General features: G+C 33.1%; 1 protein-coding gene and 2 pseudogenes across 2 annotated transcripts; 2 read left to right on the top strand and 1 right to left on the bottom strand.

Moving 5' to 3' along the window:
- The first annotated feature begins 1393 nt into the window (after positions 1-1393).
- LOC107624906 (diacylglycerol O-acyltransferase 3-1-like) lies at positions 1394-2884 on the top strand (annotated as a pseudogene). The gene is made up of 2 exons (XR_015905180.1): positions 1394-1767; positions 2005-2884. The product of XR_015905180.1 is annotated as a diacylglycerol O-acyltransferase 3-1-like (transcript).
- A 2302-nt stretch (positions 2885-5186) lies between these two features.
- On the top strand, positions 5187-6323 carry LOC148573092 (uncharacterized). The gene has a single exon (XM_088505668.1). It carries the CDS (start codon positions 5187-5189, stop codon positions 6321-6323), a length of 1137 nt encoding a protein of 378 aa, XP_088361794.1.
- Positions 6324-18821: 12498 nt separating this feature from the next.
- LOC148573091 (uncharacterized) lies at positions 18822-20200 on the bottom strand (annotated as a pseudogene).
- Between the last annotated feature and the right edge of the window lie 5521 nt (positions 20201-25721).

Here is a 25721-nt window from a genome sequence, read left to right as displayed (position 1 = left end):
TCCCCAAGGTTGCTTGCTGCGTTGCCAAGGAACACACCTTCAGAATTTGGCGTTGGCAACGTGCTTCACACCCTTCCTACCCAAGCCTTCTTGCTGCTGGCGTTGTCACCAAACACGCCCTTGTTGGTGGCGTTGGTAACGTGCTTAGAAGAGAGCCAGGGCTGTCTTCCATTGTTGGGCGTTGTTGGCAAACACTCCAGCTCTTCCTGGAGTTGGCAACGTGCATGATCACTTCCCAGGGTTGCTTCCTTTGTCCCTGGCGTTGCCTAGGAACACGCCCTTGTTCCTGGCGTTAGCAACGCCCAAGTCCCTTCCTCCTTGCCCTGTTTGCTATGCCCCCAATCTTTTTTGCTCCAATTCTTGCTCCCTTGCCTTCTTGCTTCATTACCTATCATTAACCCAAGAAATTGTCTCAAAGTATTGCCATTCCATGCAATCAATTTCAAGAGATTCATTCATACTCATTCATTTGTAAACTTCTTGAATTATTTGCATCAATATGGCCAAGTTCCACCTAATTCTTGGTTCATGAATACATGGAGAGAAAGTTCATATAACTGCTTGTTTATTTTGATGAAAATGAATGAAATTAAGCTAAAACTACTTAAACTAACTAGCTAATATAGCAAAGATGCAAATGCATCAATATGCTATCAAAATGGTTACAAACTAGCAGCTTCCAAGATCAACATGTCACAATCTAGGAATAGGATATTAATAGTTCAGTGTTATTAAATTTCAACCGTGAATTTGTTTGGTGTATGTACTTGTGTTTATTGCTGCAATAACAATAAATAATTACGAGGGAAAATGTTTACTTAGTTTATAGCAGTGATGTTCAATATGTAGTGCTTGTAAAGAACATTTTGAAGCGTTTACTAAGCATGCTCTGTATTAAGTGAAAAACAAAAAAAAAAGATAATAATAATCTATAATTTCTTTTTATAAAAAATACTAAATATAATCTACTATAAATTTGTTACTAAATTAATTCTTATTTATTTGTATATATTAATTTACATATTTTCTTAATTTAATAATTAGTTACTAAAATAATTAGATTAATAATTAAAACTATTTGCAATAATAATGTTTTGAACGAAAAGTTAGATAATTTTTTTATATATTAGTAATTAAGTTTTTTTGTGGATATGTAATATGGTTAATTTTTTATATAAGAATAATACTATATCTTATCACCTGAACGTTATCCATTTTAAGGATTACTTATCCTAAAAATCTTGTAAATTTAAAATTTAAAATAGTACTAATAACAAATTAAAAGTAAAATAAAATCTAAACGAGTGAATGATGAAAAGGATCGAACCCAGTCAAAAGCCAATGATGAATCGCCACGTCATCACAAATAGAGAAATCAATTTCTTCACAGCACCTTCAAACAAAAAGGAACGAACCCAGTCAAAACCACAGAAGAGAGAAAAGGAGAATTCGATTCCTAATTAATTCTCACCGTCAACGATGGAGGTTTCCGGCACCGTTCTAAGGAATATCACGTGCCCTTCCTTTTCCATGCACGTGAATTCCCGTCGTGGTGGTGGTGGTGGTTGCGTTACGGTGCCGGTGAAGCTGAGAAAAAAGGCGGTGGTGCGTTGTTGCTGCGGGTTCAGTGATTCGGGGTATGTGCGGTATTACGGGGACGAGAATAAGAAGAAGGAGAAGGGAACCGCTGTGTTGAGCACCAAGAAGAAGCTCAAGATGCTGAAGAAACGTGTCCTTTTCGATGATCTTCAAGGAAACCTAACTTCGGTAACTTCATTATTTTTACATCTTGTTGCTTTATGTTTGGACTGAAATTTAGTTGCATAGGGTTGAAATCAAATTTAACAGGTTTAGAATAATGCATTTGAATATGCGATTCCGTTGATTATTTGGTGAATTTAAGTGATAAGTGCATGTTATTGTTGTTGGCCTTTAAGTGATTAACAGAGTCTCAAGTTTTTATTCAATGGTAAATTTAATTATTGTTGTTTTGTTTTTACACAGGATGCTGCTGAGGTTTTGATGAAGCAGCTAGAGCAACTAAGGGCAGAGGAGAAGGAATTGAAGAGAAAAAGGAAGCAAGAGAAGGAGGCAAAACTCAAAGCCTCTAAGATGAACACCAACTCTGATTGCGACATCATCATCATCATCTGAATCTGAATCAAGTGAGAGTGAATGTAACAATGAGGTGGTTGACATGAAGAAGAACATGAAGGTTGGTGTTGCGGTAGCAGATTCCACACCAAAGGCAGAAACCATGATATATACACCTCCCTTGTTGCCTGAGGATGTTATTGCTAATGACCATCATCATAAGGCCATGGAATTATTCTCTAGAAACAATGACATATCAGTTGGAAGCATTAATGGTAGCCTTAAGAATGAGAGTACTGCGGTTATTACCACTGAATCTATTCCTCAGAAGAGGATTGAGGTATGTATGGGAAACAAATGCAAGAAATCAGGATCTATTGCATTGTTGCAAGAATTTGAGAGAGTGGTTGGTGCTGAAGGAGGTGCTGCTGCTGCTGCTGTTGTTGGATGCAAGTGCATGGGGAAGTGCAAGAGTGCACCTAATGTGAGGATACAGAACTCTACTGCGGATAAAATAGCTGAGGGGTTCAATGATTCAGTTAAGGTTCCAGCCAACCCTCTATTCGTTGGGGTTGCATTGGAGGATGTTGAAACCATTGTGGCTAGATTCTTGGGCGAGAATCAGGAAAGTACTAATGAATAGTTTGCTGGTATGCTGTTTGGAAAATTGTACATATGTAGTGCCAGTACCCTATCAGATTGTTGTTTTATTGTATATAAACACAGGCAATATATTTTTGTGAGATTCGATTTCCTAATTTATTGGAACTTCCAGAGCCTGATTTGTGTCCATTCGAGCTCGACTCAAAGATTTACATGGCCTGCCTTCCAGTCAAAGCTAGCCTGAATCCTACCCAATCTATGAATTCAAATTTGAGGGCCCTATTTGGAATTAATATTAATATATTAATATTTCTTGTTATTCCGTGTTGGTTGTTATCATTTTAGCATTCTGTATTTATTTATTTAGGTGAATGCTATGGTACTTATTATTTTGTACACAAGTTATTAAAAAAGGTAAAAAAATAATATTTAATAATTTTACATAATTTATTTTTTATTTTAAATATTTTATATTTTATTTTAATAATTTTACAAAAGCATCATAGAACTCACTATTCATTTATTTATCTTCAATTAATTTTTTTGGCACATGTATTTTATCCCAAAAGAAAATCTTGGCATTATCATCTCTTAGGGGCTGTAGTAAGTTAGTAACTCGCTCATTGAGATCCCATAAATACAAGATTTATTCATAGCAATGTGTCAAAATATCCACTTTTCTGATTTGATTTACCATATAGTGTTAAAATACATTTTTTTTGGTAACTGAGGCCGTTGATGTGTTATGCAGCATTATGAAATGGTGGGTGTATTTTCTATCAATATAATTTTTTTTTTTAAATTAGAAAAAGTAAATTGGAAGCTCCGATTTAGCTTCTTTAAATTTCTAGAAAAATTTGAGTGTCAAATTTGTTAAGAAGAGAGAAAAATAATAAAATCTGAGAGTTAAATTTGAGTGAAGTATTGAGTTCAGATTTGTACATTAAAAATTTTAAAAACTTAAAATACACAAATATGAAAATTGTGTTTTAAGTGATAAATTTAACGGTCTAATTTGTGTTCTTCATTAGTTAAACACATTATTCTCCAATAATATTGTAAAACATCATCTTCTCTTCAATATCAAAAATAAAAAATAACAAGACGAGTTTTTTATCAGATTTGTTAAGTCTAAGTTTGATTTTGGATTTTATAAATGATGACAAACATTGTTTTGGGTTGAAAGCTCAATATTGTCTAATATGGGTGCTAGTGATGCAGGCCCAAATGTCCAAATCCACATTGCTTCAGTCCAAGATCAGCTAGTGCTTCAGCAATGTAAAAGAGCCAAAAGCTCATTTTTGTTGCACCGTTCAGCAAGAGTAAAAGGTTATAAAGAAAAGAAAGACAAGGACATCTGTCAACATCAAGGACAGTTGGGGCTCTAGCAAAGCAACAACACACAAGGACACCCCATTAACCCAAGGACAATAGCAGAGCAACATCTTGTTGGTGGTTGAGCTAAACACAAACATTACAAGGATGCAGAAACAAGGAGCAGCTCCTCGTATGGCAGAGATCATGGAGCAGAATGAAAAAGGAGAGCATGCCAAGGAAGAAAACAAAACCAAGGACCACAGAAGTGGTGGACGAGCTCCTCCAGCTACAGGGGTAGTGGAGCAGGATGAAGAAGGACAGCTTGCTAGCTGTGCCAAGCTCCAACGGGCAGCAAGGACAAGCAAAAGGATGAAGCTACAATGAAGCCAAGTTGAAGATATATAACAAGCTTCACTCCAACATTTCAAGTCAAGGAAGAGAGCACACACATTCAGAGTACCATCTCTAACACAGAGTTGGAATCTCTTTCTTCTACTCAAACTTAATTCTAACTTTGTGTTATGGCTATCTTGCGTTATTTTCTATTTTGAGAAAAGGCAATTATGTGAGGTTCAAAAGCCAAGAGAGAAAAGACATGAGTGATGCAAAATAGCCACTGTTTTTCTGATGTAATTTGGGTGTATGAACTAGGATTAGTTCCCCTTGCCAAGTTGGGTTAGCACTTGGTAAAGAAAGCTTGGGGTAGATACTAGTTGAATTAGGGAGTAATTCAATAGTATTGGTGTATGTAATCTGAGGATTATAGTGAAAATTCCACCATGGTTTGTGGTGGAGACTGGACGTAGGATTCATGGCACTGAGAATCCGAACTAGGATACATGCTGGTCCCTTTCTCTTCTTCTCTGCTCTTTTAATGTTCTGCGTATGAGATAATTTCAAATAATCTCCTGCAACTTAAGCTTCTACTGCAACAGAGTTTGAAACTCTAAATTTTAAGCTAACTTGATTCAACTCCCCCTTCTCAAGTTCATCTAGAACCATCAATTGGTATCAGAGCAAGGTCTCAAGGAGTCAAGCTTCACAGCTTGGAGTAAAGATCCATGGCCAACAACATGAATCCCAACATTGTGGCTTTCACTCTCACTGAAGGGTAGTCTAATAACAGACCTCCCTATTTCAATGGTAGCAACTATTCTTACTGGAAAGAGAGAATGAGAATCTTCGTGCAGTCAATCGACTACAACATCTGGAAGATTATTCTCAATGGTCCAGACGTTCTCACTAAACAGAATGCTGATGGAGAAGTAGTGGCAAAGGAAGACAACGAATGGACAGATGAAAAAAAGAAGAAGGTTGAACTCAATGTCAAGGCAATCAACCTGATGCACTGCGCAATCAGTTTTGAAGAGTTCAGAAAAGTGTCAAGGTGCAAAATGGCTAAAGAAATCTGGGATAAGCTCAGACTCACTCATGAAGGCACTAAGCAAGTGAGGGAGACCAGAATTGATATGCTGATGAAGGAGTATGAAATGTTCAGTATGAAGGAGGATGAGAGCATCGATCAAATGTTCGAAAGGTTCTCAATAATCATCAACAATCTGGACACCATGGGAAGAAACTACTCTGAAGAAACCTTAGTAAGGAAGATCCTGAGAAGTCTTACTAAGACATGGAAAGTGAAAAGCACAGCCATCTCTGAAAGGAATGATTTGATCAAAATCACCTATGATGAGCTAAGAGGCAAGCTGCTGGCTTATGAAATCACTCACATGTCTCAAGACAAAGATGACAAAAAGAAAAGTATAGCACTAAAATCAAGAATGACAGCCAAAGAAGAAGAATCTGATGACAGTTTCTCAGATGAAGAAATGGTGCTCTTTGCAAGAAAAATGAGAAGACTACTGAGATACAAAAATAAAGGCAAAGGAAGCTCCTCATCAAAAGACTCCAAGAAAGATCAAGTCAAGTTCACATGCCACCACTGCAAGGAACCCGGTCACTTCAAGACAGATTGCCCTCTACTTAAGAAAGGAGAAAAATCCAAGAAAGACAAAAAGAAGGTGATGATGGCAACATGGGAGGACTTAGAGAACGACACCAGCTCAGAGAGTTCAGATCAAGAAACTCAACTATGTCTAATGGCAGATCATGATGTTGATGATGAGGTAGATCTCTCTGACTTATATATTGATGAATTGCACTACATTATCAAAGACATTTCTGTGAACTCTAAGAAACTCTTGGATAAGTATGCAAAATGTAAGAAAGAAAATGAGGCTTTAAGGACAGAAAATGATCTTCTTTTGAAAAAGGTTAAGGCAAATGAAACTAGTAATGAAAATTTTTAAAAGAAGAAAACATTGCTTTGCAAGCTGAATTAAAGAAATTCAAACTCAAGCATGAAGTTACTGCTTCCACTGATTTGATTTCTGAAAACAAAAAGCTGAATGAACAAATAAAAAATTTGAATGAAGACTTAGCAAAGTTTGTTCAAGGTTCTCATAATCTGAACAAACTACTTGCTAGTCAAAGGTTTGTGTCTGAAAAATCTGGACTTGGATTCATAGAGGAAAACAAGGCTGTTTTCAAACAAAACTTTAAAAAATCTGAAGCCTCCTCTTCCAAGCTTTTCAAACCAAAAGGATTCAGCAAACCTCAAAAATCAGTAAGCAAGAATCAATGCTACAAGTGCAATAGAAATGGTCATGATCCTCCTCAATGTTTCATCTTTCTTAAGTCTTTTGGTAATGATAGTAAATTATATAAAGTTGTTCATGATTTTAATGCTCTTGGACAACCAAGAAGATTTCACATCAAAGGATCCAAATGGATTTGGATACCTAATGTTAGTTGAAGAACATGCAGGTTTGCCTTGCATCCAAGAAGAAAATGGACATGTAGTGGAGCAGGATGAAGAAGGACAGCTTGCTAGCTGTGCCAAGCTCCAACGGACAGCAAGGACAAGCAAAAGGATGAAGCTACAATGAAGCCAAGTTGAAGATATATAACAAGCTTCACTCCAACATTTCAAGTCAAGGAAGAGAGCACACACATTCAGAGCACCATCTCTAACACAGAGCTGGAATCTCTTTCTTCTACTCAAGCTTAATTCTAACTTTGTGTTATGGCTGTCTTGCATTATTTTCTGTTTTGAGAAAAGGCAATTATGTGAGGTTCAAAAGCCAAGAGAGAAAAGGCATGAGTGATGCAAAATAGCCACTGTTTTTCTGATGTAATTTGGGTGTATGAACTAGGATTAGTTCCCCTTGCCAAGTTGGGTTAGCACTTGGTGAGAATTGAATCTGTGTAGATTTCCCTTCCAAGTTGGGTTAGCACTTTGGGGTTACTAAACTTTGGTGAAGAAAGCTTGGGGTAGATACTAGTTGAATTAGGGAGTAATTCAATAGTATTGGTGTATGTAATCTGAGGATTATAGTGAAAATTTTACCATGGTTTGTAGTAGAGACTGGACGTAGGATTCATGGCACTAAGAATCCGAACCAAGATACATGCTGGTCCCTTTCTCTTCTTCTCTGCTCTTTTAATGTTCTGTGTATGAGATAATTTCAAATAATCTCCTGCAACTTAAGCTTCCACTGCAACAGAGTTTGAAACTCTAAATTTTAAGCTAACTTGATTCAACCCCCTCCTCAAATTCATCTAGAACCATCAAGATTTTACATCAATATCATATTTCCCAAAGTTTAAATGATGATATAAACGGTTGAAGTAATTTTTCTTTCCAATATGCCACTGCCAGAAAAGTAAAATTTCACATTTGGACATATTTCATGCTATCTTATCATTTGCTTGGTTAAGTTGTAAATATAGTCCCCATATCCATAGGTCATCTACATATTTTTATTTATCTAGTGTGAAAAAAAATTATATTAACATACAATTGAGCCCTCTAAAGATTATTGATTGAATCAAGTCAGATAGTTAATATCAATTTTTTCTGAGATTACACTGATATGTCAATACTATATGCATTTATTCTTGGTATTAGCAGAACCAATAAAGCAAAGTTTTAGTTCCTTTTATAACTTTTTTTCTTTCAAACAAAAGTTTTTTCCTTTGAACTATTAAAGGAGGACTAGCAGAACCCCCGCACAAGCAGTAGTAGTGTTTAACCGTTGTAACTACTCTTTAAAGTGATGAACTATTTATTTGTTTATCTGTATAGTTACTTATATGTAAGATACGTTGCGAAAAGTATTAATACTTAAAAAGTTATATAAATTGTCGAAGTACATCATTAAATTTAGAAAGAATTTAATATATTGCTAAAATTTATATTTTTATTAAACCAAGTGAAATGTATATGAATTTAAGGAGATGATATAAAAAATTGTGTACTATTAATGAGAAAGTAATGAGTTGTCAATTCTAATTATAAATCGGATAAACTACATTATACTCTGAAATGAGTTAAGTCTCAAAATTGTCTCTGAAGTTACACTCGAGATTCAAAGTAGTTCCTAAAGTTAATAATTATCCATTTTTGTCCCGAAAGTTGCATTTCGAGACCTAGAGTCGTTCTTCAGGCACATTTCGTCCACTTGGCACCACTGGAAAGCTGACGTGGATTAGTAAACTTTTTTAGTATAATTTGGTCCCTAAATCAAAATTAAAAATCCTAATCTCTAAATTTAAAGATCACTCTCTGCAGTACCCCTTCTCTTCTCTTCTCTGCAATATCCCATTCTAAAAGTGAGCTCGAATCTCCAAGAGAGTACCTTGTAACACAATTTGAAATAGACAGTAGGTCTGAGGGATTCTCATTGTTTGATGTTGATAAGGGAAGTAATAATGAAGTAGATGATGCTCACGAAACTTCTATTGGATCAGACTACTAAATGTATTAACAGCTGAAATTCGCAGGTTTGATTCAAAAACTACATATTACTTGGTGTTGTTCCAATTTCAATACAATTGCTGTTATCAAATGAAATCATATAGTCACAATATAAATAATGTAATTATGGTCCATTGAACAAGAGATATTAAGCTATTATGGTCCAAAATTCAATCACAAATATGTCTTTAACTATAAAGACAAGAAAGAATCAAGCACTTCCAAAAGGTTGAAAGTCATCCCCTGTGTTAAGATTTGGTTGAATTAGTCCCACATTGCTCAGGATAGCAAATGGAGTGGGTGGCCTAGGCTATAAATATGAGGCTAAGTTCTCCATTTGTTTTTGCACCAGTCAGAAACACTTTAAGCTTGTATCTGATTTTTCTTTTCCTCTGTACTCTTTGATTAGAGAATGTTGTGAGGTGTAGTTAGATATTTGCTTTGAGAGAGTGTGGGTGTACTGGGGTGCCGGTGAGAGAAAGAAGTCTATGTGTTGTAACAATTTTCACATAGTGATATTCTCTGGTTGTCATTTGACAACGGCCGTGGTTTTTTCTCCGGTAATTGGAGTTTCCACGTTAAATTCTTGTGTTGTGATTGTGTCTATTTTATTTCTCTGTCAAAGGTGTTTTCTCAAGGGGGAATGGTGTTTTATTCCCAACAAGTGGTATCAAGAGCTTCGGTTCGGTGGGATTTATTCTTAGTATGCTCTGTGGTTGCAGCCTAGTCTGACCTTCCACATCAGAAAAGAATTTTGTCCTGTGGCTTGAGGTTGATCTTTGGTTGCTATTGTTGTTGCTGGAAGGCAGTGTGACACTGTGAGAGTGCTGTTTGGAAAGGTTCTGGCTAAGGAAAGACTTGGTATTTAAGTGTGTCCATTGTGACCCACCTCTCTTTCCTGGGGACCCTTCCTAGTGCACGGTTGAGTTATACTATTCCAGTATACGGTTGCAACAATGTCAGGATATTCAAGTACTGTGAAGCTTGAAATAGAGAAATTTGATGGAAGAATCAATTTTGGCTTGTGGCAAATACAAGTCAAGGATGTGTTGATACAATCAGGTTTGCACAAGGCGTTGAAGGAGAAGATCTCTGGTTGCTCTCTCTATGAGAGAAGATGATGTTCTCTAGAAGACAAGAAGTATCCTCATGGTATTACCGCACTGCCATGGATAAGGATGAGTTGTGGCAATCGGGTCCACAATTGCACACGGGCATTGGTTGGCGTTGAGATGCAAGGTGTGTGGCGGAGTTAGGTCGATGGCTGAAGAACTTCCAGGAAAAGCCAATCTGGAAGTTGCACCATGAATTTTCAGCAAGGTTTCGATCTGTACCAAGGCAAAATGCTTGGAGTGGTCAAATTCCAAGTGAGTATACTTTCATGGTGGAGTATGATAGTTCTCTGAACTATGATTGTCGGTATAGACAATGGCAGCAAAAAATTGTCGGTGTTGACAATGGAAGCTGAAGATGTGTGACTATTTCAATCAAGGTGGAGATTGTTAAGATTTGGTTGAATTAGTCCCACATTGCTCAGGATAGCAAATGGAGTGGGTGGCCTAGGCTATAAATATGAGGCTAAGTTCTCCATTTGTTTTTGCACCAGTCAGAAACACTTTAAGCTTGTATCTGATTTTTCTTTTCCTCTGTACTCTTTGATTAGAGAATGTTGTGAGGTGTAGTTAGATATTTGCTTTGAGAGAGTGTGGGTGTACTGGGGTGCCGGTGAGAGAAAGAAGTCTATGTGTTGTAACAATTTTCACATAGTGATATTCTCTGGTTGTCATTTGACAACGGCCGTGGTTTTTTCTCCGGTAATTGGAGTTTCCACGTTAAATTCTTGTGTTGTGATTGTGTCTATTTTATTTCTCTGTCAAAAGTATTTTCTCAAAGGGGAATGGTGTCTTATTCCCAACACCCTGTACATTTTATAGCCCAATTCCTAAAATAAAGATATTCTTTAGACACACTTTTACTCTTTTTTAAATGTTGTGCGCTATATATATCAACAAAGGACCAAGGTGCCACCATTTACCAGTTTCTAAAGCATCAATAATTCAATATCAGATCTTAGGACGAACAAATAAAGCTAAATGCCTAGCTCAAGAAAGAAATACAACCATATCATCTATATTCTCTATATAGTGATTACACCTTTGTCAGTTAAAGTTAGAGTGAATACCACATCCGGCCCCTGACAATTATCTCGAAAGGACAACGAGGCTCCCAAGAAAAAAAAAATACCCAATCCGGTCCCTGATAATTTTTTTTGGGACTGATTAGTCCCTGTGCCAAAAAAGCACAGGAGTCTCATTGTCCTTTCGAAGTAATTGTTAGGGGCGGGGTTGGGTTTTATTTTTTTGTCAGGGGTCGGGTTGGGGTTTTTTTTTGTCAAGGGCCTCGTTGTCTTTCGAGGTAATTGTCCGGGGCTGATTTGGGTTTTTCTCTTAAAGTTATAGCACACAAAGAAAAAACAAAAGATATTTGTTAGGGGGATCATGGATGCAAGTCATCGGCAACAGAATTTCAGTGATTTACATTGACAGAGCAGTGCACCAAGGTTGCATGAAAATGCTCCATATGCGGAGATACAAGTTCTGGACAGACCCATGCAAGCCTCCCTAGTGTTATTGCGCTGTTTTCTATGAGTGACTTGTTGAGTCCCTAATAAACAAGAAGACAATCAGAAACTATACGTGAATGCAAGGTTTATTAAAGAGAAGAGAGGAAAGGGGGTAATGCATAGAGTGATTTTTAAATTTGGAGATTATGGTTTTTAATTTTGATTTAGGGACGAAATTGCATAAAAAAAGTTTACTAATACACATCAGCTAGCCATTACGTCTCCAGAATGTCACAGAGAAATCTAGATCAACTTTTTAGTGGCAGCAGATGGACGGAATGTGTCTGAAGAACGATTCTGGAATCCGGAGTGCAACTTCAGGAACAAAAATGAGTAATTATTAACTTTAAGGATTACTTTGAGTCTCGAGTGTAACTTCAGAGACCACTTTAAAACTTAACTCCTTTAAATGTTTAGACTTTCTTTTTAGTACACTATAACTATTACTCATGAATATTTGACATTCATTGGTATAATTTATTGGTACGTAAATATGAACGAAAAATGTTATAGTTAAGTCATGGAGGTTAATTAATATTCTTTTTAATGTGATATTTTTGCATTTGAAAATAGATTACTAAAATTCTATGTTACCTACATCGTGTTTTTTTTTTATTTATTTCAACAGATCGTAACAGCACATTATATAGATAAAGATTGAATTTTAAAAAGAACGTACAAATAAAAGATTAATTGAATGTTGTAGTGCGATTGTACTAAGTACTTCCATATTAAAGACGTCATGCTCCAAAAGTAGTGCACAAAATAAAGGCAAAACAAAATATAAAAAAAAATAGCAACACCAAGTTGACATTACACAACACTACAACTTAGATCCAGACATTAATAGAAAATTTAAGTAAAAATGACTAACAACAAATTCCTACTCTTTTGTTAAGTAAAAATTTGTCGTTTCTGAATGCATTATGTCATACAGGATACAAAGTTTTATAAGTGATTTCAGTCTCACCTCATTGTCATAAACAACCTATTGAAGTCTCCTTCTTGTATTATTTACGGGGTTATATCTAGTAATATAAAAATGGAAGAATTTGCTATCATCTATTTCAAGCATGTGTATGTACCTCTCCATTACTTGGATAAGTTCATGGTCCATTTCTAAATTGTAATTTTATCCTACCACTTCATCTGTTAAACCTTCAAACACAATTTTCTGACATTGTTGCATCCCTTAACAACATGCACCTTAAGCATTTTCTTTTCTTTAAGTGACCTTATTTTTCTTGTATTGAGTGTATTTATATCTCTCGCTAATATCCTCACCTACATAAATTGATAGATAAACTATAGGAAGATATACTAAAAACACAGAAAAAAATATGAAGCTTCCATAATCACTTCTATTTTGTTGGAACATGAATACTTTTGACATGTTGCAAAATCCGCAAACCACTGACATCATCATTAGCTCTCAAATTAAGGTTTGAAAGTTAAAAAAAAAAATTACAGGATATGTTTATATAAAGTCATGCATAACTATATATAAAAATAAATTAAAACTTAGCTTCTTTTTTATTATATAAAAATTAAATAAAAGAGCCATAAATATGCTATATTATTAGAATTTAAAAATTATTAAAATTAAAGCATTACTAAGTGAAATATTGAAAACTAAGATTAAAATTTTGAAAGTTATCCAGAGACATGTCTTAAGTCAGAGGTAGTTTATTATCTTTATAAATTAACTGAAGAAAGGTTATAGTACACTACTAAAACTCTTAACAGGCACAGAATATTAATGAATAAAAATAAAATAAATTTATATTAAATCTACATCGTTGATATATTTCACATTGATATATCTCACATTATCAATTAACAAGATATAGGTCACATAGTTGATCATCAACCATATTAAAAGCTATAAAAATGTAGAATTTAGTTGAAAAATTGTACTTGAATAACCCTCTTTAAATACATTTTAAAAAAATGCAAAACATTGTGATTTTTCATTTCTTCAACTACCTAAAAGTAGATTTACTTTTACTATAACTGTATCGCCAAATTCAAAATGACAGACTAATCATTAACACCAAAAATTGGGAACAGATTATCATAATGGTCACTATCACAAATAGTTCCCAGCATTTCTTCTTAATCAAAACCTACTGAAAAATCGTGTAAATATTGTTAATACAACTATAAAAATATTTTCTGAAGTACATCATCTTTAATATTTTGTATATCAAACATACACAAGACACATATAAATAATGTGCAAAAAATAAATAATTTAAAAAAATTACAAAATTGGAATAAAATTTAATTAGCATATACAAATTATTTCAGGCTTCGAATAAAAGTGGAAGCTTTAATAAAATTCAATACAACATAAATCAATATCCAAGTGAATTTTTCTGCACCTTATTATTGTTGCAAGTTGCAACAGCAAACGTACTATTATATTAAAGGTTCACAAAAGAATTAATTTAATTAGCATATATATGAATTGAGTAGTTAATGTTTAATCAAATTATAAAAATTCAATATATAAATTTAGAATGCTTAATTCCTTTAATAATAGTTAATATTTTATTTGTATTTTTTAATAATTTTTTTATTAGTAAATTCTAGATTATATTTTAGTTAAATTTATAAAAACAAATAAGTATATAAATTTGTTGTTATATAAAGATAAAATTAACTATTTTATATGTGTTCTAATAGTAAAGAATAATATTATATGACCAATAAAATTTATTTTTTTAATACTTGGCTTACACTTTAAATATTACGTATTAATTTCATTATAAAATTTTAATAGTATAAAAAAATATCGGTCTAAACTCTAAAATATTACCTCTAATATTTCTCTAAAATTAAGTACAAATATATGTTATTTTATGCATTTTTTTTATATATAACTATAATACATTAAGCCTACTTTTTTATTGTAATTTTTTTTATAAAATATCATATAATATAAATTTCAAATTTTATTATTATTCAATTATTAAATTTAATATTTTACTTATAATTTATTTAATTTGTTACATATTTTTATTTTATTCATAAGTTATCATTTAATGAGTATTTTATGAATAATATGTTTTTAGCATATTTAATAGGTCATTTTGTTGTACAACTGAAAAAAAAAATTAAAAGTATTTCCTCAAATTTATATCGAATAAGACTTGCTCAAACACCTCAAACAAAATTCTAACTATTAATCACATAAATTAATAATATATTCTCAGAAAATTACACACATTCTTCGTATAGCTTCATTAGCATAATGATTCCAATAAAAAAAAAGCAACAATTAAGATGTGCAGATACTTAACACAGTAATTGATATAACAAAATCAATATTTTTGTTCTACTTAAACATATATATATATATACTGTAATTGGTTAATACGGTCTTTGCTTTAGAAATTTTTTGCTTCTTTAACTCAGCATAAAAAAAATATATTATTCTAGCATAAAAAAAATACAAAGTTTATTAATGTTGAGGCATAAAAGAAAATTGCTAATTAAATTTTGGATAATTATATTAACATAGTTCCAATCAAATTCTTATAAGAAAACATAAAGAAGCAAATTTCAGCATCTGTTTTTTTTTGTACACATTCGTCAATCTACTCCTTTATCTTTGTCTGCTATTTTTCCTACAAATAATTAGAGAAACTTAAAATTTTAATTGCAGGTCAATTAAAACCTCAGATTCTCCATGTTTAAGAAATTATATAAGACATAAAAAAAATAAAATAATCAACAATATAATTAAGAGAAGACAAATACAGTAAACTATTCAACAATAAAATATTTGAAACAAATTGTAGGTCAACCACGACACTAGAGATTCAATGTTTAAGAATAGGAGACTTAACCCAAAAGGAGACCACCAATTTATTATATATATCAAAAGACTCAATATACTTTACAATATTATTATTTGTTAGTATGTTCAACCTAGTACCCATGGCATTATTACACACACAAATATATAGCAAGCAATTAATTAACACCATAGGTTTCAACACTCTCTAAACTCTTAATGACTAAGAACACGTATCCAATAATACATAGTAAACAAATAAGAAATACACATAAATATGTACCAAAAGCTTATCAATGTATAAGAAACTAAAATAGAAGGCTAAGGAAGTGGTGAATGCTATCAAGTCATCTAAATCATTATAAGAAAGATATTATTCGTATTTGTATGAATGTAAATCATGGACAATTTTGATGTTTTGGAGCTAGTCAGTTGCTTAGATTGTGATTTTGCAAAATATATATGTTAGAACTTGACAGGGATATAAACTATTAAGTTATTGAATATTTTGAGGCACTAAAAAGATTGACATTAAAAAAAAATTAATAAATATTATGAACTGATTATTTCTTTAAAATAAGAAATGAAAAAGAAAATCAAACTATACATACTATTATTCCTTCATGACAACTAAAACAGGCAATGAAGAATTGTTGGATAAGTTTGATGGAATAAAAAATACACCATTAATAAATTAGACATTAAAGAAGGAGATCCTAATATCAGCAATGCTAGAGAAGCCGATGCCTGTTCAGCTAGGTCACCCTAAATGATTTTAGAAGCATAAACTCCAATCCATGATGAAAATCCTGCTCACAACATTCATTTAAAATCCCCTTAAAAAAGAAGTCTTTAATAAATTTGTGATAAAAAAATTAGACATGTATAAATACATGTACATTAAAAAAAAAGATAAAATACCTAATCAAAGTGATCATTTAAGAATTTATTTCATTTACAATAGTGATAAAACACTTAACAATATAATTATGCAAGCTTATATATCCATCATATGAATAGCTACCACAATGATATTCAAATAGAAACAATAACTATAAAAATGAAGCCGATTTAGATAAAAGAGAAAAATGATTTGCTTTAACTAAAATTAGTGAATACGTTTTCATCAGATCAGTGAATTAAGCAAACTAAAATGATTTGCTTTAACAGTAGAAAATTTATTTTGCAGAAAATGATCATCCCATACACACCTACAGGAATCGAGAATCGCTGGATGAGGGAGAGAAAGATGGATCCCCCCGTGGAGCCGAGGACAAAGAGGTCACTGAAGCGGGTGTGGTGTTTGAGGAAGGATGTGCGTGTAGTAGTACAGGAGGAGGAGGAAGGTGACGATAGCAACCCTAACTCTCAATTTGATGAATTAGGATTTGAATCAAAACGAAGTCATTAATTCGTCCTGTTTTGAAAACTTCTTCTTCATATGTGCATCCATAACGACCAAGTCAACAGGAGTTATATCAGATTTTTTTATTAGGTTTGACGGACCCAAGTAAATGAAGGGATTGATTTTTTTTTTTTTTTGGTGACTAATGAAGGGATTGATTTAACCAAATTTTAAGGAGGTTAAAAATTTAAATATATTTTTAAATTTTCAGAAAATTCACAGGCGAAAAGGCAAGAGACCTATTTGTATTTTTCTCTATTATTTATACACAAAATTATAAAACCAAAAACTGGTTCATGAATCAACCAAGACTCATTTATATATAGTTCGAATCAGTCTAATTCGAATTCTAATTACATGTAATTTAAATAACACTGATTCGAACTACTCACACACGCACACACCCACTAATTCGAACCTGATTCGAATTACACCCCCATAATAATTCGAATCAGGATGATTCGAATTACACTCACACACGCTGCACATAGTAATTTGAATTGGCCAGATTCGAATTACTCATGATTTAATTCTGCCCATTCTTTTATTAAAAAATTAATAATTGATTAAAAAAAATTAATAATTTAAAAATTAAAAAAATATATATTTTATTTCGTGCATTAAAAAAAAGCTAACAAAATATTTAATTACGAGACTTCTTTAAAATATTAATGAGTTATCAAGTCGAACTTCATATAATATTCGTTTGCCCATTTTTAATAGTTCATGAATATTTTTTTAAAAATTTTTTTAATAAATTTATTTAAATTATACCACAAAAAATATTTTATTCTATACAAAATAATTTTAAAAAATGGCATAAAAGATGTTAGGAGTACTATAAAAATTTGTAATGTCCTAATGACTTAGGACATTAGAGAAATACTCTATATAGTCAATAGTAATTTAAAAATTTAAAAAATATAGTTATAACCAATATTTACCTAAATTACTAAAATATTACAAACTTTTATAATAGTACTAACATTTTTTAAATCATTTTTTTTAAATTGTTTTGCATAGCATAAGGGCATTTTAAGCCATTTTCTATGTTGTGATCACTGCAGGACTATAAGTTGAATGAATTAGGTGGTTATTATGTGTAATATGTTGGGATCACTGCAGGCAGGTTGCAAGTTTCTTATATTTGCGCACCATCAGCCAATGATAAATGCAATACATGAGTGCCTTCGTGTAAGACCATTTCGATTTACTCATTTTTTTTTATATTGGAAATTATAAACATTTACAAAAACCGTTGAAAATTTCCAGAAGAAAAAAGTGGGTTGCTTCTGGATTGATGGAGGTACACCCGGTGTGCATCAAGGCAACAATTGGTTACAGATTTCCAGGAAAAGGATCATATATATCAAGGCGGCTGTTGTATGGTGGTATTTTCCGTTGTGCATTTCTTCGATGTGTTTCCGTTATAAGCATCTTTTCTGTTGTATTGGTTAGTATTTGTGCTTAAGATAATAATTTCATGTGACACGTTATCATGCAGCTATCTGTTAAAGCTGGGGAGTTGGATTAACTTTAACTGCTGCAAGCACAGTTATCTTTGTTTTGTAGAACAATCCTGGACTCCAGGTGACACAGTTATCTTCATTATTACTTCCCTTATCAACATCAAACAATGAGAATCCCTCAGACCTATTGTCTATTTCAAATTGTGTTATAAGGCGCTCTCTTGGAAATTCGAGCTCACTTTTAGAATGGGATATTGCAGAGAAGAGAAGAGAAGGGGTACTGCAGAGAGTGATCTTTAAATTTAGAGATTAGGGTTTTTAATTTTGATTTAGGGACCAAATTATATTAAAAAAGTTTACTAATCCACGTCAGCTTTCCAGTGGTGCCAAGTGGACGAAATGTGCCTGAAGAACGACTCTAGATCTCGAAATGCAACTTCCGGGACAAAAATGGATAATTATTAACTTTAGGAACTACTTTGAATCTCGAGTGTAACTTCAGGGACAATTTTGAGACTTAACTCATTTCAGAGTATAATGTAGTTTATCCGATTTATAATTATAATTGACAACTCATCACTTTCTCATTAATAGTACACAATTTTTTATATCATCTCCTTAAATTCATATACATTTCACTTGGTTTAATAAAAATACAAATTTTAGCAATATATTAAATTCTTTCTAAATTTAATGATGTAATTCATTGTTCATTCATGACAACAAAGGATGATAACAAGCCACAAGAAATAACAAGAAATGTTAGAATGGTCGAGTTGTCCTATCATTAAATCTTCCTCCCTTAGTAGGTGGCCAAACAAAGGCGTGGCATATATGATTAGCAAGCCTCGTTCTGTTCATGGTGTAGACACTCTTACTATGGACAGTCACTTGTAAGAAATCTCGCTCCATGGGAGGAGCCCCACTGTCAAGTTGCAATGCTGTAAAGTCCGCGGACAATGTGAAAACTGAGATGCAGAGCGTCACTGAATCGGACAAGTAAGAATCCCCAGTGAGTATTGCACACAGCTTCCCGTTGCCCAGGTCAACAAAAATAAGTCTGCCACATTCTACCAACTCCGGTTGAATACCTTGAAAACACAGATCAAGGTATTGATATAATGCGACATGGCCACTCTGTTGGTTAACGAGAATGGCAAGGACCTTGTCCAAAGGTGTCATATCAGGAGGTAACTCCACAAACTCATGCGTAAGGCAAACGGTGTAGTTGCGGCTGCCAAGACCGGGAAGGGACACAGAAATGTGTGGGGGAAAAGTAAGACGAAGGGGGTCCTCAATGACCCTACCAATTATGAAGTTGGAAAGATTGTTAGCAGAGGAGGGCTCAACCGTCCAAGACTCTTTTATGGGGTCGAAGCGGGACAAGCAGGAGTCTGTGCCCTTGAAGGATGAAAAAAAGAGGTTGTTATCCAGAACGAACAAGCAATTTGAGAGATGTGTGTCACATATGGCCTGAGCAGCCATTAACGGTCTCCAAACTCTAGAACCAGGAGAAAGAACGTAAAATCCAGATGAATCTTTGACCCATGTTTTCAGATTCATATAGAAGTAAACATCGCCCGAGCCTGGCGTGTTTGCGATGGTTGATTGGTGAAGAGGGAGGGGTGCATCATCCAGTGATTCCGCACGCCCAAAACGACCCTCCTCAAATTTGAATTCATAGACTGGCCAGCCAGACCAGGGTTTCAGATCCTCCATGGAAACGGGTTCCTCATGCTTGATAATTAGAGGCAGCTCGCTGGTCGCCAAATAGATCTTGGAGTCGAACACGAAAGGACACAGATCATGCTCTGGAAGTTCCAAATCCAAATCGAAATTTGGTGAAGACAAACAAGTCCAATCTTTGACATCAACTTCTTCTTTCTTTAAATTGCTTAGTTTGATCACGAACAACCTTTCATACGACACAAGGCAAAGGCACACTTCCTTCGCCATTTCAAACTGTGCCGTTTTTCGTTTTTTTTGACTCAGCAGCATCCAATTCCGCCATCACTCTCTCTGCTCGAACGAGATCAGTGGTGCTGCGGCAGCAAAAATCTACGATTAAGGTAAATATCAGATTATGTAATAATAATTTTTATCTTAAGGAATTTAATTTTATAGTTGTTCAATTTTTTGACGATGTAATTTTGATTACATTTTTTTATAGGTTTTATTTTTTTTTTTTGGACGTAGAGATTTTATTTTGATGTAATTTCATCGGTATAAGTGTATACTTATTATTTATTTCAATTTTTAGACATGTTTTGTTTTAATAAAATTGTTTGACTTATCATGTAATATAATAATTTTTAATTTATGTTTATTAATAACTCATAAAATTGTAATATCAAATTGTCTATGTGTAAAAACTGTTTGTTTAAAAATAAATTTATATTTTGTTTGGCGACGAAAAAATAAATCTATATGACTCAAAAATTAAAGCTTTAGAGTCACCCAAAAAAAAAAAGATTAAAGCTTTATATGTAAAAATTAATAAAAAAATTAATATATATATATATATATATATATATATATATATATATATATATATTGAAAGAGTTAATTTACTTAATATATAAGTAGATTAAGTGATTTTTTTAAAGATTTAAAAAATATTCTAATCGAAAACTACATCCAGTTTATCATACTTAAGTGATAATATAATTTAGTTATAGTTTGTTTCAAAACATTAATAAGACATTTTTGTTTTAGGCATGAGCATGAATAATAATATTTATAAATATTTTATAATTAATTCACTAAAACAAATTTATTTGTTATTACTTTTAGTTTCAAATAAAAAATACATATTAGACTAATAACTTTTTAGTTTTTACTAAAAAAAATATGAAAAATATTATTATTTGAATTCAAATTATTCTTTCTTACAAAGCATGTATTTAATCTGGAAAGGGCCTAAATTTTTATTAAAAAAAATGATAATTTTTATAAATATTAGTGATTGTATTTGACAACAAATTTTAAATTTTGAACAATGACATTTAGATATATATGATTATAAGTAAATTTAAACTTTCTTACAAAAAATAATTCAATTTAAAATATTTACAAAATTGATAAAATATGGTTTTATATGCATTTAGATTAAAAATTTAATCTTGATCCCAGACAAATTCTATAAAAAAACAGATCAAATGGGATAGAAAAGTATTATTATTTTTTTAAAAAGAAATAAAAAAAATCTTACTAAACCACATGTAAAACTAAATATATGCATACAGAAATCAATCTATATGTAAGATTAAAACTGACAAAATATCAATTCTAAGCAAACATAGTTAATAACAAAAATAACACATTGTCCACTATGAGCAATCACATTCTCTAACATAACTATAATCTCATTTCGCTCTCAAAAATTCATTCTCATAAAGGGATAGTGCCTTCATCATGTGTGCTACCATTATCATAATACTACTACTTAAGACAAAATTAATATTGACCTAATCTATTATATCTATTTTCATATAGTTTATTCCAGTTTTCTCCCGTTCTTTGTTAAACACAAATTCTACATATATCAAGAATGTATTGAAATAGTTTTGTCTCAACAATTATTTTTCTTTTTGCAGATAATTTTTTCTCCAAAACTTCTCTCTTGAATTCTTGAGATTCTTTTACATCAGACCCTGTGAATATTTCAATATCTTTTTTTCTATTATATCCTGAAAAATATGAGTTATCTTAAGAGTTTAGATATTTCATTTTGTGAACAAATATTTTTGAAGTGCAATTAGAATGCAATGTTAAATCATTCAACCAAAAATAAATTAGAATGCAATGTTAAATCATTTAACCAAAAATAGTTGCTTGTTTTTTAATTAGAATGCACAATAACTTAATTTTTTTATTCAATCCGATTGGTTTCTTTGTATTCAGTTAGCCACTTTTATTTTCACACCATGATAACTATAACCTTTTATAGTTAGCATAGGATTCCATAACTTGAGAACTAATACTTTTTAGATTATACTGGTATATAGTGATACGACAATAGTGAAAGATATAGAAATCGATATAGATATTCAAGAGAAGGTTTCAGTATTAGCTTATTGGCAAGTTATTGACTCTTGTTTTTATTTTTTATATTACCCGTGTACAAATATGTAAAAGATACACTTTTACCATTGTCCATCAAAATTCTAATTATGCCATGGATGTGAAAGAATGGGATTAGTCTAATGTTGTTAGATAGTCAATCATTTTTTGTCCCACATAAGTCTACTTAAAACAATTACCTTGTCATAGTTTATGGAATGTGTGAATTAATTTGGAATCAGGCAGAATCTGCTTGCTTCCTAATCTCTGAAATATATGATGTTGGATTTGCTTCTGAGAACACATCACTTGCGGCCATTATTCCCAAAGCAATGACTCCATATTTTATCACATTTGGAAGTATTATAATCTTATTTCGTTTATTCTTTTTGTATCAACAACAATCTGTCTTCTCTAATTCCCCAAATCAAAATCCATCCCACCCCACAATACAAATTCTTCACATGACATGAGAAAATCTAGCAGTCCCACTATCAAAGAGAATAAGAGACAGAATAATTAAAATACTTACCTAATGATGAATAAATGCAATTCCAATAAATTATGCCTCTTAAATAAAAAATATATATATAAAATAAAATCTAAAAGAATAGTAAAGGTTTTGAAATTATTTTAGGATCAGACTCTTGTAAATCAAAATATAGCATGATATTTTTCTGGTGAGAATAGAAAATGTAGCAAGAATTTTTGAATTCACAAATAAACTAATAAAAAATGCACCTAATAAGTAGAAAAAGGTTAAAAAAATCAATGCCATCATCTTAACTTCAACTAAAGAAAAATAAATAATAAAAAAAATAATAGTCACATTGTGACGTTTCAAGTTCTTTGAGTTTATCAATTATTGCAACATCATCAGTTATAAAGTATTTTTCATATTTACTGTTGTTTTTTCTTTGTAATTCACCAAATCAGGTGGTGGTGTTGACTTTTTTTTTATTTGAATGCTCAATTTCTTCGTACTCTTTTTTTCTAAATCAAATTGATGAGAGAAAAAGACAGTGTATTATCTTTTTATGTGAAACACTAGAGGCAAATTAAAAAGATAGAAGAATGAATACATATTGGGGTAAACTAAAGAGAAAGAAAAATGAAAGTGAAAGTTATGCATGAAATTAATAATTGTAGTAAAACGGTATAAAATTTGTAATTGTAGTGAATGAAGGTGAGGAAAAGATGGAGCCAATACAATTGCAATGGTGAAGGAAGGAGAAGAACGGCAACAGTAAAAATATAGAAAAGTGCATCTAGTGGTAAGAGGAGAAGCACTACGAATTGAATAATGAGATAAAAAAATTAATAGAATAATGAGATCAAACGGTTGGTATAAAGTACTCCTATCGGGCCAGGGTCGGGTCACGGGTCAAGGTCGGACACCGCGCTTCCCGTGTTGGTGAGACGTCGATCTCCTCAACCCGACACACCCCAGTGCCTCGCAGCTCCTCTCTCCAGAAACGACCAAGGCCGGCCTCCCTACAGAGCTCGCCAGTTGAGAATAGTGGAGGCACGGCGGTGGAAGCATCGTCATGTCCTCTTGCAGCCGTGAAGGAGAGTGTTACCGTGTCGGTTCCATTTGAGAAGGAAGGTGTGTTGCTGACTATTGCTGCATCTGTAGGCGAGAATAAGGATATATTCCATGGAGATCCGGCAAATATGAAGGTCACGGGAGTCACTCCCGTGGGGCAAGCCTCGGTTTGAGGTTGGTGAAGCACTTTAATTTCCTTGTTTTATATTTTTATATTTTATATTATGGATAGTTTAAATATAATAATTTGGAATATTAGGGGTGCTTCTAATAAGTTAGCCCGAATGAATTGTAAAGAGCTGGTTAGGAAATTTAAACCTGTAATTTTTATTGTGGTTGAAACTCACTGTCCTTTTCAACACTTGAAACTGTTCTGGGAAAGACTTGGTTATCACTCTATTGGTATAGTGGAGGCATCAGGTCATAAGGGGGTATCTGGTTCCTTTCTGCAATGTAAGGTGCTCACTGCAAACAAGTTGATGCTTTCGATCAGTGTGTTACAGTTGAGGTTCAGGTAAATAATGTGATTTGGAGGTGCAGTGGTATATATGGTAGTCCTCAGTTTAATACCAGAGTTTTGCTATGGGATTATCTTGTTACTCAGTCTTCATCTTTCTGCGGGTCATGGATTGTTCTTGGTGATTTTAATGAATTACTATTCTCTCACGAATCTAAGGGTTGCCTCTTCTCGAGTCACCATGCAGATCGGCTTACGGTCTCTCTATGGGATAGTGATCTGTTTGACTTGAAGACTATTGGAAGACGATTTTCTTGATACAGAAGGGTTAAAAATGATGTTGAGGTGGCAAAAAAACTTGACCGGGTCTGTATCAACAGTGGATGGTTATCTCTCTTTCCAGAGGCTTACGCAGAAATTTTAAATAGGCTTCAGTCTAATCATTGTCCTATTCTAGTGCATTGTACAGGTCATTCCCAACCGAAAAAGAATAGACCTTTTCGGTTTATTGCGGCTTGGGCAACTCATCCGGGGTACAGAGATATTGTGAACCAGTCATGGCAGGCTGGCTATAGAGAGATGGATGGCAAGCTTTCAGAAGTGCAGAAGAATTCTTTGGAGTTTAATTCTAAAGTGTTCGCCAATATTTTCGTTAGGACATGCGAATTGGAAAGACAGATTAATTTCCTTCAGAAGCGACTAGAAGCAATGGAAGATTTGTCTATGCGGCAAAAAGAACAACAGCTGATTGAGGAATTTAATAACATGCTTGTGCAGGAGGAACTTCTATGGTTTTAGAAATCCAGAGAGCAGTGGGTAAAATTCGGGGATAGAAATACCAAGTTCTTTCATGTCCAGACTCTTGTGCGGAGAAAGCATAATAAGATTCATAGTCTCTTTCTTCAAGATGGGGTATGGGAAACGGATCCGGAGGTCCTTAGAAGGGAAGCTGAATCATTTTATAAACGCCTATTTTGCTAGTCGGAGGATGTAGATTTAGGTTGTCTTGGTGATGTGCCGCTGTCTTTCCTGAATGATGAAGCCTGTTGTAGCCTCACAGCACCAGTTACTTTGAAAGAAGTTAAGTCGGCTGTTTTCAATATGCATTCTTTTAAGGCGCCGGGCCCTGATGTGTTTCAAGCTTTCTTCTTTGAAGAATACTGGGAGATTGTTGGTTTTGATGTTTGGACTATGGTTTGTCATGCGTTCTCTGGTTTGGATATGGATCCAAGGATGATGGAAACTCTTGTGGTTATTAGTTCGAAGGTAGAAAATTCGGTTTCCATGAAGGATTTCCAACCTATTAGTCTCTGTAATGTGGTTTATAAAGTTATAACGAAGGTCCTGGTCAATAGACTTCGTCCCCATCTCAAAGAGATTATTGGGCCCTTCAAGGAGGGTTTATCCCAGGGAGAGGAACCCCAGACAACATTATTGTAGCACAAGAGGTTCTCCATTTCATGAAGAAGACAAAGTCAAATAAAGGCACCCTGACCTATAAGATTGATCTGGAGAAAGCGTACG

Source organism: Arachis ipaensis, chromosome B2, assembly GCF_059453495.1.
Source record: "Arachis ipaensis isolate K30076 ecotype BB chromosome B2, ASM5945349v1, whole genome shotgun sequence".
NCBI lineage: Eukaryota > Viridiplantae > Streptophyta > Magnoliopsida > Fabales > Fabaceae > Arachis > Arachis ipaensis.
This window is presented reverse-complemented; position numbering and strand designations above follow the sequence as displayed.